Here is a 16,735-nt window from a genome sequence, read left to right as displayed (position 1 = left end):
TTCACAGCCTCCCAGGCTATTTCGTACGTACAATGTGCAATGTTAATTTTCTCTTAACAGTTTCAGAGCTTGTGCTGATTTGATCACACAATAAGCATGTCTTCCTGGACTCTATAGTCACAGGATGGATCCAGCTTGTTAGGATCCGGGAGGGGGTAGGTGTTAAGGGGTTTGGGATAAAACTGTGAGATTTAAAGGACCACATGAAACTAAAACAGCATTTTTCTTTTTGCAAAAGAGTTAATAAAATAAATAAAGGCCAATGAAAACACTTTCAATCCCCAACAGACTGACACATATATATTGAAAATGACACGCCTAGATAGTGTAAATGTCTTTTTAATCAATTAAAACTCACCACCATCTATATGGGCTGCTTTGCATCTGTTTTCTCCTTTGTGCTCAGTCTTATAGCTATTATTTTATCCTAAGTTGTATGGCTGCTTTGACACTTGCTATGTCTTGTGCTTTGACCCAAGCAGTATTCCTCTCCTAGGTCCCAACAGGGGTGCAGTGCCACAAATATGTCGGTGGGATAAGAGAATGGTATAAAGAATTATGTATAGTAGACCAATATATAGATGAGCTGATTGCTTTGTTCACAATGGGGCCACCCAAAACCATTTAAAATCTCTGGATTGTTCTCCATAGCTTTTTGCTCCGCATGGCAATTTGATGAATCTATTGGTGCTCATGTAAAGGTGTCCATTAAACCCCCAGTCTGGTTCACTCTCTGACCTCTAAACCTGCAGATGAGCAAGTGACATTGACTGAAACTAAATCCCCCTGTGCTAGGAATTGCCAAGGATTTTAGAGCAGGATCAATTGGCCCCTGTGACATTGTTGACCAATATTGAAGTACTCTAAATTATAATAAGTCTTTGCTTTCTATTTAATTTTTACCTATGTAAGTTTCGTTTTTTTGTTTTCCTTTGTTTTTTTTAAAGGCACTAGTCTAGAATTCTGAGGCTACCCTTCTGAGCTTGAGCAGAATTCTGTATCCACACGTGCACATATGGACAACTCTCCAAATTGATTTCAAGTTTTTAAAGTGTAGTGTAGTGCTAGATTTAAAGCATAGAAGGATCATAGACTATTATTTGGTTGCATTAGGGATGTTGGTGTGGAGGAATACAAAAAAAGGACTAGCGTTCCACTTTTAAGAATCCAAAATTAGGCAGGTCATTTATGCAAAAAGAGACAGACATTGTTCCTTCTGCAAAAAGCCCTCATACCAGCTTGACTGTTTGGGGTATCTGGCAAAAAGCTGAACATTTGCAGCCTAGCTTTGATTTCCTAGATACACGGCAATCCAAGATTCCCCTGCGCAAGCTGGGAATGAATGAATGGCAAAGTAGAGTAATCCCAATAGGAATGGCTGAATATCGGGGGAGCGGGGACAGATGACTATTGTGGGCCTACATTTAGGGCTCCTGTTAACAATATTTCATACGCTGGGAATAATTGTGATACCAATTGTAAACCAGGACCTCTTCTTCATAATCAGCTTCAAACCTTATTTTTTTTAGTCCAACGGTTACAAATTCTTGCATGCAGAACCCAAACATCTTGTAAGAAGCCTTCTGAGCAAAGTGAAGGCTGGTATAGCTGCAAAGAGAGGGCCAACTTCATGTTCATGCCCATGCTTTTCAAATGGGCAGTCCAACAATTTCATAGTTGTAACGTGGGGTATCTTCACACTGTATATTGTAACACACCCTCCGTTTCCCATTGTAGCTGAAGTAATAATATTTAATAAAGGAAATTATGTCTGCGTATCACTTTACTCAAGTTATCGGACAAAACTGCCTTGTCACTTTGAATGACTGCTATTTACCAGGGCATCATTTAAAACACTGCGTTTTCAAACCCGACAAAAAGACACCAGAATTTGTTTTATAGTAAAACGCTTATGAAACATCTTGATTTCGTAGCAAAGCTTTGCAATAACGCTTCTTTTGTCTTCTCTCATTCTACAGCTGGGTCAACAACTTCGGACATGAAGGCCTTGGTCTCCTTTTGGATGTTTTGGAGAGACTTCTGGACAAAAAACAGTAAGGAACACATTACTTATTTTGAATTGGGGGATTTAATCATAGTTTTTTTTTTCTTTTATCTATTATGAAGTATGACAGTGTTTTATGTCTCTCTAGAGGTTCACAACTCTTCACCTCCAACCCTACATGTGGCACATCTCTGATAGGTTTGGCTGGGCTGCTCTTAGTCTCCAAACCCATATATATTCCTACCTATGTAGTATATAGAGGTTATACAGGGCACTTTTATCTGCTGAACCCCTAGAACTGAAGTTGGGAGGTGCAACTGGCTCTTGTCCAACCTACCAAAGACCTCTCGCTGAGGGCTCGCAAACAGTCAGATTTATTACCGTTCTGCACTGGAGAAGATAGAATACCATGGCTGAGCCTTGGTGATTCAGGAAACCTGAAATATATTTCGTAATTGGCAAATGTTTTAAATTTTGGACCAGATCTTTTCTAGGTTTGCAGGATCCCCTGTGTTTTCCCATGATAGCCGATCTTCTCCAATCTTGGAGAGCTTTGGTAAATCAGGCCCTTTGTGTTCACTAAACATGCACCATGGCTTTAAAATAGGCAATAAACCAATCAAAGCCTACGTAATGTAAATATACCTGAATTAAAAAAGAAAAGTCTATCAAAAGCCACGTTGCTCTGGTTTTAGTTTTGGATCGAGTACAATACATAAGGTTTATCAACCATGTCAAGACCATCAAGTTCAGCCTTTGTCAAGGTTGGGTAGATTACTCTCCCTTTGTCCTGGTAACTATTGTCACTGTCAATAAAAGTTCCAAAATTTTACTTTTTTACTGGAACAGTAATGGAGTGGAAATCTTTTTTCAAAGATGCTGGCATTTGGTGCAAGCTATAATTAATAATAAGTTGGGGTTTTTTTTATTTTCAATTTCTGGAAAGATAACATATATTTTCTGTATTTTTAGAAAGCATTATTAGCCAGAAAAGTATATCATGAAAATCAAAGTCCAGAAAAATAGGATAAACATAAGTAGCCGATACATACAGATGAAAGCAGTAATAAATCAATTATAGACTTTTAAATGGATCTTTTAGTTTTGGAGAAGGCAAAAAGAGGTGTAATTTTATTTTGTATGGCTGTGTCCCCAGAAGGGGAGTTGACCATTGTCACAATGGAACAGAAACTAAAGGGACAATCCAATATTTCAACTTTATGCTAAGACATTGAAAAGGGGGAAAATGAGACGTAGAAATATTTTTCTTCCTCTCTCCTATCCCAAATTAGATGTACTTTTATATACATCACAAATGCGCAGACCCTCTGGAACAACCAATTAGATGTGAGTTTAAATATGATTGGATAAACATATATCTCATCGATTTGTTGAATATGCGAATTGGTTATTTTTTGTTTCTCAAGGCAGGAGAGTATTGACAAGAAGAATCAACATAAGCTAATTCAATGCCTGAAAGCATTCATGAACAACAAGGTAGGTGAGACGGCCCCCAAGGAACACGTTTTCATCTTATATTAAATTATTAATTTGCATTGCATCTATGAAAAAAATGAAAGACCCCCTTCCCCTTGCCTGTTGATTGGAGGCGGACCTGAAGTGTTATACTTCTTATAGTTCTACTTAACCTCATCTTCAATAAAAACAATTTAAGCATGTTTCAAAAGCAAATCCCAATAGAAGCAGAACCACCGGAGTCCATGAAAAATGGACTCTAGAAAGAAAAATCAGACACACCAGTTTTCAACTGATTTTAAAATTGAGAAGTAATTACATTATTTTGATGTTCAAACATTCCCATCTTTTCTTCCATTTAGTAGGACTTGTTTTTCTTTGAACTTATTGGTAAGATTTATCTTTATTACCTAAAACATGAACCCAGCAGCCTTAAAGTAAACTAATGATAATATTCCTTCATCAGTATGGCCTGCAAAGAATTCTCGGAGAAGAACGCAGTTTGCTCCTGTTGGCCAGAGCAATTGACCCCAAACAAGCCAACATGATGACCGAGATTCTGAAGATCTTATCTGCCATCTGCATTGTTGGAGAGGACAATATGTAAGTTTAGTTGTGTGATGTGGAAGATTTATGATGATGATGTATTTGCTGCATTAGGTTAAAGCTGAGGTCTGTACATATTTCCTAGTTTGGGACAGAATAGGTAAAATAAATAAGCAATTTTACTGCTGTTTTGGAGCCATTTTAGTGATTTTTAGTGAAATGCAATCTTTGGATAGTTGTCACTGATGTCCCCAAATTTCCACCTCTGCTACAAGTGACAGCTTGTTATGCTTTCCATCACTTTGTTTCCTTGTCAACAAAACCCATATGGAATGGTGCCCCCCCCCATACCTAAACCCCAAAAAGGTTTTTTTTCCAACCTTATTGTTCGGGAAGTATACTATAATTATAATTTTCATGAATTTGTATTCGTTCTTAAAATTTATTTTTGTGCAAATGTATGAAAATATGGTCACCAACTTTTTATTGGATTGATTGCAAGGCCTTTGAGCATAGTATTGTCATCAGAATTGATAGAAGGTCAGGGTGATGTCAAATTCGACTGTCCCCCCCCCCCCCACCCCGACCCAGCAAATTTATGTACGAATACATTTTAATTGGCTTTGCAGTAACAATAGTTTTGGGTTGAACAATCCTTTAAAAACTTTCAAGGGTCATCTATAAGATTCCTTATTGTGAAAAAAAGATGTCATGCTGTTTCCTTTTCTAAATAGCTTGGACAAACTTCTCGAGGCAATAAGCACCGCGGCTGAAATCAACAACCGAGAGCGTTTCGCGCCCATAGTAGAAGGCTTGGAGAATGACGAAGCTCTTCAGTTACAGGTGAGTCTTCATGGCTTCCAGGGCAATGTAAAGAGAACAAATTAATTATTCATTGCTTCAGCTTCGAGCAAATAAAACTCTGCCCATGGTTTATATTACTGTAACCCTATTTAATGTACAGCGCTGCGTAATATGTTGGCGCTATATAAATCCTGTTTAATAATAATAATAATAATAAACCAAACAATTTTGCATCTGGATCATCAATCAACAATCTGCACTGGATCATCTCTACAGGTTCCCTGTGGCATTCCACCCAAATTTAGGCCACCAACTAGCTCCCGGGTTCTCTAGCTACAGAATAGAATGCATATAATTTATTTTTGATGATTGGCTCTTCAACAATCTAAAACAAGCAATCACAATCCATGTATAAATGTGGATTAATAATATTCAACATTGTAATACATATTGTGGAAACATTTCGAACTGGTTATTCTTTTAAACGGACCCTTATTGTGTTACTGCTAAATTCCTGGCAGATAAAAAATACACAAATCGGTGCAGCCCCAAATTCTTTATGTAATTTTATGTTTCTGTTAGAAGTCCTTACATTACCTTGCTTTCACCCTCTTGTAACACTTTAGAGAGACAATGTGAACAGGGCCAGTTGGGTGAGCTACATACTGACACAAATGTGCTGACAAGAAACATGCTGATAGAGGAGAGAAATATAGAGCGGAGTGAGACCTAATCAGTCTTCAGGTGCAACTAAACTGTCCAATCAGCAGGCTGGTTTTGAAAAAGAGAGCATACTATATTGCTTAACTGTAATGGAGAGAGTGGTTTCATCCACCTAGCTGTGTGAATCTCAGGATAAAATGGTCAATACTTTTTGTATCTTTTGGGAGATAAGCCACCCCATATATGTTCAGTATGTTACCTGTGTTTTTAGCAGTCTGCCTGGAGTGTAGCTGTAAAGTTATTTACTGAAGCACAAACATACCTGTCATGGACCTATTTAATGTACAACTATTTAATGTACAGCGCTGCGTAATATGTTGGCGCTATATAAATCCTGTTTAATAATAATATTAATAATGGACCGCAAAGTCTCTTCGGCACCATACAACAGCAATGCAGGCTTTTTGCAAAATAATTGGCTGAATACATTTGCAGCTTACCAAATTGCTGGCTTTGCTATCTTTGATGGCTTCATGGAGAGGATTTGACAGGTTGTCAATACGTCGAACTGCCAAAATGACTTCTAGGAATAATTGTTACGGTGCGGCTGATCTGATCTGTGGATAGATGTTCTGCACTTTCCTTCACTAAATCGTAGTGCGAGAGCTCCCCTGGAAAACTTCCTGATAGCTACAGCAGAACTGTGGATATGTCCTTGCTTTGTCTGTAGTACACCTTTCACATTATATATATAAACTCTGTAATACTGAGAGATTGAAAGAGAACTAGTCACCACAGGGGTGCTACAAGAATCTCAGTGTTCAGCTCTTTACGATTGGTTTGATTTGGGTTCAGGTTAGTTGGTGGCCATTTCAGGTTGTTGCCTTGTCAGCTACCTTACCTTACACAGCGGGACACCTGCACACCAAGGCCTTACTAAACAAAGGGGAGCATTATGGCCCTGAAGATTCAGCAGAACAATTCCTCCCTTAGTTATGTAGCAACTCAACAGAATAAAACCTGCTTCTGGCCACTTTGTAAATCTGGCTTGCCATTCGTGGTATAACTGTAAGTAGAATATGTTGCAATTGGCTACCGAGAGATCCAGGTGCGGGGGGTCCTAAAGACCCGGTAAACTTGTTGCATAAACTTTTCTAAATAAAGGCACCCTATTTTGCTGTTCTGCTTGCTTTTATAAATGCCCCCAATACTATCTCAAATCTCCTAAAAGTGCCCAATTCTAAATAGTAACATCCATCTTTTATGCCACCTTGCCTTTTTTTGTAACATTTTCAGTAATTATTTTCTTAATTCTTTGCCCAGATCTCCAGGTCCATTTTGTCTGCAATGGTTAGCAGTATTGAATTCTGCTGGTGGCATGTAGTACCCTAAGCACAATTCTGCAGCAATTGGCTGTACGCTTGGGCTTGAGAACATGCCCCTTGGGCGTGGAAAATTAAGGCAATGAGTTTACAGGAAAGGTGTTGTTGGATTTCATTCAGCTTATTCTGTTGCAAAGTAAAGATGTCAGCAGTGCTTGCCAAAATTTCCTTTATGCACCAATTACCTTTATGTACTGGACATGAGCAAGAAGTATACACACCTGCAGAGATCCTTTATATGATAGTTATGAAAATGAAAATTTTGGAGGACAGCATGACGTCAAGCTCTTGACACGCACTTCCTCACATTATTCTTTTATCCGCCTCCTATCTACATACACACAATGATGCTTCTATGCGTCACATAACCCCATACCCTTCTTTGCAGGCATTTTAGCATGAAGTCATTTCCATACGGGGTCTCATCATCAGAAGCACTTCTTTTTAGCTTCCTAACCGCTGCACGTCCCTTTTATCTGCCATTAAGAATTTGGAATTACTGCCTTCACCCAGAAATCTGTGCTGTTAACACAGCTAATGGTTGGTTATGCTGGAATTGTAAAAATGGCCACCTTTGCCTTGGGACATTAACCGTTGATAATTGCACATTCCTGCAGAATATTGTCTTTGTGTTCCGTCACTTACAGCTTGTTTTGTTTAATAGCGCTTGTGCCAACCAGAAAATATTTGAATTGGTGCACAATCTCCCCTTAAAAAATCGGACGCTGTTTAACCGTTTGGGCGCTCAATCAAGATGTTAGGCTCTGCTAGTCGCTGCCATGACGTGGTTTATTAAATGAGTATGGCCTTTGCTGAATGCAGATCTACTGGACCATGGGACCAAAGAGGCAGTTGATTTGCAGATAAGTAGATTTAGAGGATGTATAAAAAATAAGATACTCGGTGGATTTCCTGTTACAAGGCGTCATTAATTTTTTTAATAACACTGATTGGACACCCAATAATGAAGGTGACCATGGTGTTCACTAATGTCTACCTGGTCTCATTCAGCTCATCCAGCATCATGAACAGATCCAACCACCCATTAACATGTGATGCATATTAAAGAGAACCAGTCACAAACCTGTGTAAGAAGATTCAGATTGTGGCATGGTCCTTAAGAAACACATGGAGCTTGAATAAAAAAAAGTAGATCAACACAACAAAATGGGTCATGACGGCCTTTTTTGCTAAAATATCTAAACCCAACATAAACAAGCAATTGCAGGTTTTATCATCCTATACCCTCCCTTCCTTTCCTACAATTCATAACTTTTCCATTTTCTCCGAAATGCCTGTGTACGCTCATGTTGGCTGACTCAGGCCATACCAAGAAAGAATATCGATATAGTATGTGGATCTCTTTTGTGATGTCCAATCACAGGCTGGGGTAGGGATTGAACCCTAAACTTTAGCAAAGAAAAATCAGCAGTCCTCCACTGCTGGCCAGGGCTGTGCTGTGTCAATCTCGGCACTGGATAAGGAGAAAAAGAAACTTTTTGGCAGATAAAACAGCTGTGCATTTAGCTATTTGGAGTTCAGCTTTAAACTTATTATCAATGGAATGATACATTTAATTTTACATCTCTTTTTAAAGTTTGTTAATATTACGCAGCTGGTCAGTAGGCAATTTTGTGTGTAAGTCATTTGGCGGCCAAGCAATCCTTTACATGGATGAGAACTATTAGATAAAGCAGTTCATTGATCCAAAGCAAAATTATACTTGTTTAGTTGATGATTTGAAGTTGTGATGATTTGAAGTAGTTGGCTAACAGCGAGGGATTTAGAAGAACCCTGCAAATAAACTCAAAGCAATTGACAATCCTGATGGGAACTGAACCCATGAATGTAATTCTAAAAATCCATAGTGCTAACCACTAAAGCAAAAGGGACGGGTAACGGTCACAACAATGTGCATCAAAAATTAAAATCAGTGATATAATTAATGTTAAATGTACACGGTATGGGTTCAGTACTGCATTATATCTAATAACTTTTTAAATTGTATCAAACTTAGCGATAAGTTTTTCTTCTCCGTGGACATGACCTTTAAGAACAAATCCTTCTTATTGGTCCATTAAACCATAACGCAGGACTTAACGAGAACTGATTACCCTTCCATCACCATGGCTGGGAGATGGGTAAGGCCGACTTTATTCATTCTCATAAATCATAATGACTTCTATAAAACTCTGCTATAGTTAACTGGAGCTGCTTAACATACCCTCTGATGCAGAGAAGCGTGCAGGATAAAAATTACAGGCCAGTGGTTTTGGTCACTGATTGGCTCGGAGTTCAACACGCTATGTAATAAAATGATTTCTCGGAATCAAAGGAGCTATTTTTCTCATGAGTTTTATGGGGTCACCCTATCCTAAAAGAGGGCAATACACTAATTGATTTTGGATTGCATCCAGCATTGCTCTTGTAGTATCTTTACATGACTCTCCATACATAGGAATATGTTTTGCCTGAAGATCTAAATAAATTCTATTTACCTGTTTCATGTGCAGCTGGAACTGTACTGGGCTGCTAATTTGGTGCATCATATGAATATGAGCATTTTGGAAATTTCCATACTTCTTGAAAGGCCTTCCAATAGATTTTGAAGTGGGTCCATTGTGCCCATTCAGCCAAAGCTCATTTTTGAGGTCAAGTACTATTGTTGGGTGAGAAGACCTGGCTCATAGTTGGCATTAAAATGTATCTCAAAGATGTTCAGTAGGGTTGAGGTCAGGTCTTTGTGCAAACACTTGAGCTCCTTCTTACCAACTTGACTAAGCCAAATCTGTATGTAGCCGGCTTTCAGCAAAAAGGCATAGTCACAGGGCAACAGAAAACAGCCTTCCTCAATCTGTTGTTACAACGGTGGAAGCACTACATTTTCTAAAATGACTTTGTATGTTATATTATTACCATTACCCCTCACTGGGAAGATACTGAAAGATGTCCACAAATTGACCATATAATATAGGTGTGATAAATTAGGTGTCCACATATTAGCTGTAAGGTGCACTTGTTGGATTCAGAAAAACAATCAATGATTTGTGTTTTTGGATCCAGACAGAAGAAGCATTAAAAAAATAAAGGCAGACATGATGCAAACAGAGTTTAAGGTGTTTGGCCTGCAGTGTTGCAAATCTTCACTTATTTAACTCTGTGACCACAGTTAGACCCATCAAAACCATCTCCCAAGACAGCAACTGGTTGAACTTCATAACAGAAATCAATATGGAAAATGTCCAAAGCAAAAAAATGGAATTTTTTTTCATAGTGAACAATTAGGGCTTCCATTTAATTTTCCCAAGTTTGTCGAAACCTGAACAGGTTCATGCCATTACATTACATGTCATTACAGGTGTTGTAGCCGTGATATTCATCACATTTAATGAATTTGTGCCAAGGAAATTAAGATTTTCAGTGAATATACACTTATGAAGCAGCAAAGGGACCTCTGGTAGTTCTTTTTGGTTCACTTTTGTTCCTAGAACAGGGATCCCCCAGACATTTAGAGATTGGCCAACAGGCAACTGTCTGTACTGTGATATTAAATTCTGTGTTAGCTCATCTCTAACCAATAAATAATCTTGAAAAGCCCAGGTTGAAGGGCCTTGCTACTATCTTGCTTAGGTGAATCATTGTTCTATGTTTTTGACATGTTAAATCCCTCTCCGTCCCATATTGTGATGTAAGAATATTGGTGACCCTCTTTGGCTTGATATATAAAATTCCCAAATGCAAAAATCAAATCTTGACTGTTAAAGTTAAACTCTTACTTGTTAAATCATCAGCTCACCAATGTAACATCATTATCAGAGTGACAAATGGAAAGACTTTCCAATATTCATTGTCCTCGTTGCCTTGAGTTTCAAAGTTCTGGGAAAATAGAAGCGAGGGAGAGAATTTTGCACACGTATTTATTTAAGCTTTGACTGTCGGTGAAGGGGGACAGAAGTCAAGTCCCAGAATAGCTGGTGTGAATGAGATAATGATTGGAAGGATGGCCCTCCCTTCAGAGGTTAAGGCCGCCTGACACACACAGTCCTGTAATTTTTACAAGCTGATATGAGAAGAGGAGTTAAGTGATGGAAGGACAGGAGATGTGATTGTATTCTGCTTTATTCTGAGGTCAAGGTGACGATACAAGAGCGCACCGCGTTCATCCGGAATATCGAGGGAATTGAAACCCCAGCTTGATTACATGTAATCCTTGTGTCTCAACATTCACTGCAAGTCTGAATTTCTCAGGAAAAAAAAAACACTATATATATATTTTATACATATTTTTACACATTCTATACATTTATTTCTTGTATATATCATTAAAGAAGACACATTAATTTTTTTTTTTTTAAATCAGTTAATAATTTATTAAGATCCTGCCTTTAAAAGCCCAATACTGCAGCCAAATTTCCTGATTGGTTGTCTGGATTGCCATCATGTTACAAGGGCTTCTAATGGAGATTAAGTGTGGCTTTTCTAGCACTTATTATGCATGCACTGTTGTCACCATCAGGAAACCAGAATGCACTGGAGTGCATGCAAAGGAGTTCAGTAGCATTGATCTACAGCAAAGAATGAAAAAAGGTGAAACAAGTATTGTATATTTTGATATCAGTCAAGGTTTACATTGATTCACATTTTTGAAAGCCTTTCAAAGCCTTGACTGGGTTTCCGAATGGCCTTCTTAACCCAGTGAAGCCGTATTTATTGAAAGGTCCCCAACAAACACCTGAAAATCCACAATTTAGAAATGGCAATGGCAGAAAACAAAAAATTGGATAAGCTCGGCCATCATTTTGAGTAAGTGAAACGAATACCAGAAGACTCATTAACTTGTTTCTGAGAGAAATGTTCCCTTTACTGGTAATGTATTAGCACAAGCCATTAAGCCAGGATTTCTCCTGGCAGGAAGCAACATGAGCAGATGGCACCTCCAGTCTTTATGAATCGGCGACTGGGCTTGTTCTTCAGCATGTTCACACGTGTCACCAGGCAAAACATGACCTATTCACGCAGACGCTCCAATGATGGAGCTGTGTTCTAGTTGGAATACTGAAAATATTCACCCTCTCAGCTAAAGGTGCTGTTAATTGATCTTTTTTTGTTTGGAATACAGCAAAAAATTGAATTTATTATGTGTAAACTGTTTGCTTTTATCAGAACTGCTTCTCTCTCTATACAAGTCAGTGGAAATGCAAAAAGCAACTTTGTCAATGAACCCTAAAAGATCTTCCACGCATCTCTGATGTCAATTGCAAGGAGAAATATACATGGACACAACTTTTTCTCATTTAAACAAGCTCAAACCATAATAACACAAGACCTAAAGTTGCCAAATCCAACTCATATGATGGTGGTTTCATTGAATATTCAAGCTGAAACATTTGTCTATGTAAAGGTGATAATATACGTTGGCATTGGTCTAGGTACAACCAGTGCAAACAAACAATTCATCATTGAGCAAATCTATACGGTATTGTTGTCAATGACTGAAAATGTAGCCCTTGGGTCCTACAAATCTGCTGTGACCACTACGAGGATGTCATACTACTTAGGCCAGTTTTTAAAAGGGTCAACCCAGTGGAATCTGGTGTGTTTCCCTCATGGGTACTCCAGTGGCAAGATCTCCTTGCAATGGGTACCTGGGGTAACCCAAAAGTGTTCACTTTCACCTTAGTGTGTTCCAACTACTTCTATGGAATCTTTCCTAACCTAGAAGAAAGTAAAAATCAAGCAGAGAAAGGTATTATGTTGGTCAAAAAAAGTGTGCCGACCGACAATTGGATTCCTCAGAGATATTGGAAACTGTTTTCTTTTTATCTTTTAAGCATTTACCAGTCACCCAAAATATCAGTTTTGGGTAGACCCATCTTAAAATATGTATCAGAACACCCAAAGATGAGATAAAAAGGAAGAAGATAAGTACATGTGGATGACCTCAGGGCATATTAGAAATCAGAAAGCCCCCAGGACCTACCATTGGCTAAAATATTGTCTTGGGTAGGAATTATATTTTACTGCATCGGCTCGATACGAGAAATAATAAATACACACATAATGAACAAGACTCAAAAATTGTCTAGAATTACCAATTGATAGAAAAAAAATCCTTAGTTCCTGGAACAAAAGATCTTTTGCTTGTTACAGAATACGCGTATTATATGACCTATTGTATCTCACATATTCCAGCACTGCCGATTCTCAATTTTCAACAGCTACTTACACAAAATGTTACTGTAAAATTATTCCTGATATTAATAATACTTGTTAGATTTAATTCACTGTTTCCACTCTCTGCCGGTGCTGAAGCTATAATCAAATTCACAGCTAATTAATTTTTTTTTTCCACAGCTGATACTTGTGATGAGTTTTGGGAGGTTTAAAACATTATCTGTAAAGCTGTCAATGCAAATGGTCAAAGCCACGGAATGCTTTACAGAATAAAAAGTAAAATCTAAGAAATTGATTTGTGCATTGGAAATGGTGCTAACTGGTAAATAAGTATATTAAAGCAACACTTTTCAGCACAGAATTATTACTCCCACTGACTGCATTTCCAAACAATAAACTGATCCAAAAGAATGAAACCCCAAAGCTCGCTGGAAAATTGACACTAATGGATCTGTTGATCTCCTTATTAATGGCCTTATTAATGCATACAAAACACACATAAACCCATCATCAGTATTGGGCAGATCAGGAAGAAGATTGCTTGATCTGGATCTTGCTTATATTGTTGCACTCACAAATTGCAGTCCCAGGTTTTTTATCTCTGCCGGGATGCAATTTGCTTGGCACGTGCATGCACCTATTGTGTTTGCATGGATTTCCTCCGAGCATTCCATATTCCTCCAACATCCCTAAAACATGCTGGTAAGCTACTGCAAGGAACAGCTGGACATGAAGATCAACTTAAAAATTCTGTGTAATATGTTGGCACCATTGTTGAAGGAATTGGCTCAATGCTTTAGGAGAAATGAGCCCCAAAAAGTCATAGGTCAGGTTGTGGTAGTGGATTGAGCATTGGGTCACATACCTAAAGATCAACTAGTCACATTCAGCTGGAATTGATGTGCAATGGTAAAGGCTTTTCATACCTTATCCAACCATTCTTCATTCGCAGCTAATTACTGTAACATACCCCAGCATTTATACCCACATAGCACAAAAACCCTAATCTAATTGCCACGGAATGCATCAAGCAAAAGCTGATTGTTCTAGAGCAGTGCAATGGATTTTGGACAATCAGCATCTTCCTTGACACATTCCATGGTGATTGGATTAAGGTGTTTGTGCTGCCTGTGTAGATAATAATGCTGGGGTATGTTTCTGACACTTATTCGAACTGAAGAAGTGGCTTGGATAATCTAGAGAAGGTCTATAACATTACACATCAAGTCCAGCTAAATGTGACTAAGGGGCCAGTCAGAGAACCAACAGACATACCCACAGATCAGATTTTGCTGAAGTTGCTCATTATTTGTGATTTTTTTTTTTTTAACGTACTTTACTAAATGTAATTCTCTAAACTTTTCTCTGCAGGTTTCTTGTATGCAGTTCATAAATGCCCTCCTGACCTCTCCAGAAGATCTGGACTTCAGGATACACCTGAGGAATGAATTCTTAAGATGCGGGTTAAAGCAAATATTACCTGTAAGTTGGAGCATTTCTTGTAATTATGCCATTCTTCACACACTGGTACAGGCACAGGAAAAGTTCTAATTAACTTACAGTTTAATCTTAAAGCTTTTTATGAAACAAGAGGGCTAATAATATTTTACCTTGGGGACACCTATTCCACGAGAGAACCCATCTCACTTTAGAAGGATTTTCCCTTGCTCTCTGTTGTGTCTCAGAGTGAATTCTGCTCAATGAGACATTCAGAGCAAGGTAACGCTTAATCTTCTTTCTCTGATTCCTTATTTGCTCTCTTATTAACGTATCACCTTTCTGATTTCCAAAGCATACCTTATTTTAGGCTCATTGATATAATCACTGAATCTTTTGCGTTTCTCTATACATTGCAGGCACATTATTGCCAATGGAGGGTCCAGCAAGGTCCTTTTTTTTAGCTTCCTAAAAACTTTACAGCATCCTATATGAAAATACAAGGCTGGCTTTTATAGAAGGGGTCATGCCAATAATAAATTACCTTGTTGGGTTATTTTTGACCTGGAGGAGTAAGTGTTCCTAGCCTTTTGCATGCAAACTGTTTTAGGTAAACTCACACATGATGCAAACCATCCAGCTGAAATCCAATAAATAAAAGTGGCTGGCCAATGAGAACCAGAATGGGTGGAAATGGGCTAGCCAAGGACAACTAGACTGGGTGATAAGGGGCTAGAGCAGCCTTTTGTCTCTTTTTAACATGGGAACCCTTGGGATAACTTTCAGGTCTTCGGGAACCCCCCTCCCCCTTCTATAATTATTTTATTCACAGCTCACAGTATATTAGCACAATAGTCATTGGGAAGAATGTCACTCTTACAGATAGGTCAGTTTGGGTGACACCAATGGTTTTTTGAGCCAAGAGGCACGGATTGTTCTTAAGGAACCCCTGGAGGAACCCTAGTTGTGAAACACTCGGCTAAAAGATGCTGGGCAGCTAGGGAAATAGGTGGCCTGGATGTAACAGACATACTGCAGCTTTTAATACACATTGTGAGAGGCTGGTGGGCAGTAAAATCAGATTAAGTAATTTGCATGCAATCAATTTGTATACATTTTTGTACTGGCAAGGAGCCTTTGAAATTGTGCAAGACAGGATTAGCAGGTGGAGATCGGAACTATTGCCTACCGAATCACCAAATAAAAGTTTTGGTTAAAGATGCTCTTGCCTAATGTGATAGGCATATTTTGAGCTTTGTTACCCAATAATAAAATGTCTGCACAATACCAGACCACAGGCAGGGTATTAGCTGGACGTTCCCAGCCACTATAACCTACAATCCAGCATGCTTGTGTAATAAATTACACGGTCTTCATCTTTAGCTCTTAAACCTGGAATTATGTCATCTCCTCTCTTGTCACCTTGCAGCAAACAAATGCAGCTTTAAAGAAATAATAAAATTGCCCTATTCTCTTTTTGGTGGACCAATGCTCAGGGGAAGAATTAAAGCTTATTCGAGCGGATGCATGGCAAAGGCGTTTGACAGCCCCGGGTCAGATCCCAGCTGCGACGTTCACTGCGCCCCTCTCCAAGTTCACTGCACATTCTCTTTAACGTTATTGTTTCCAGCAGTGTGTGCCGAGGAGACAATTTAAATTGAGTTGACCATAAAATGGTCTGTTTCCTTAATTGAATAACTCGGGGATATATTTATGTTAAATGTGTTCTGTGTCACATACAGTTTCACTCATGTAGAATGCCTGGTGTTGCTTTTTACTGTCTGAAACACTCAGGTGGCCTGCCGAGTACTGGCTGTAAAATGATCATTTTGTGTTAGGTAAGTCGAATTACCTTCCGTGTGCTTTTCCTTTCTCCACATTAAAAATACATTTGTGTTATGCAGTTTGTACTTTTTTTTGTTAGGGGGGACTGGGGGATGTGAGCCAGAACAGTTTCAAAGTGCTGTTGACCTAAAATTGGCTGTCTTGAAAGAATGTAGCCTGGCCATTGATGCCTTTGCTTTTCCAGTGCTTACTAATACTAGATTGCACTATAGTCAAGATCGATTGAATTTTACTGGTCTCAATTTGATAATTAAACTTCAATCGGCCCCCCCGTTTTCCCTTCCTTATGTCGTCCCTGCAGCTTCTCCTTCATTAAATTTACCATCTAGCCTTTCCTTCCTCAAATGAGCCCTCCAGCCTCCCCTTCCTTCCTCAAATGGGCCCTCCAGCCTCCCCTTCCTTC

At 38.7% G+C, this 16,735-nt stretch overlaps 1 protein-coding gene across 1 annotated transcript in view; it reads left to right on the top strand.

Annotated features, from left to right (window-relative positions):
• DIAPH2 (diaphanous related formin 2) overlaps positions 1–16,735 on the top strand; it is a 659,108-nt gene that overhangs the window by 179,016 nt on the left and 463,357 nt on the right. The window contains 5 exon segments of the mRNA XM_072430145.1: positions 1,980–2,054; positions 3,433–3,502; positions 3,948–4,084; positions 4,762–4,870; positions 14,422–14,532. Coding sequence (XP_072286246.1) covers positions 1,980–2,054; positions 3,433–3,502; positions 3,948–4,084; positions 4,762–4,870; positions 14,422–14,532 — 502 coding nt within the window.

Source organism: Pyxicephalus adspersus, chromosome Z (assembly GCF_032062135.1).
Source record: "Pyxicephalus adspersus chromosome Z, UCB_Pads_2.0, whole genome shotgun sequence".
Classification (NCBI taxonomy): domain Eukaryota; kingdom Metazoa; phylum Chordata; class Amphibia; order Anura; family Pyxicephalidae; genus Pyxicephalus; species Pyxicephalus adspersus.
Note: the sequence above shows the minus strand (reverse complement) of the source record. Positions and strands in the feature narration are given on the sequence as shown.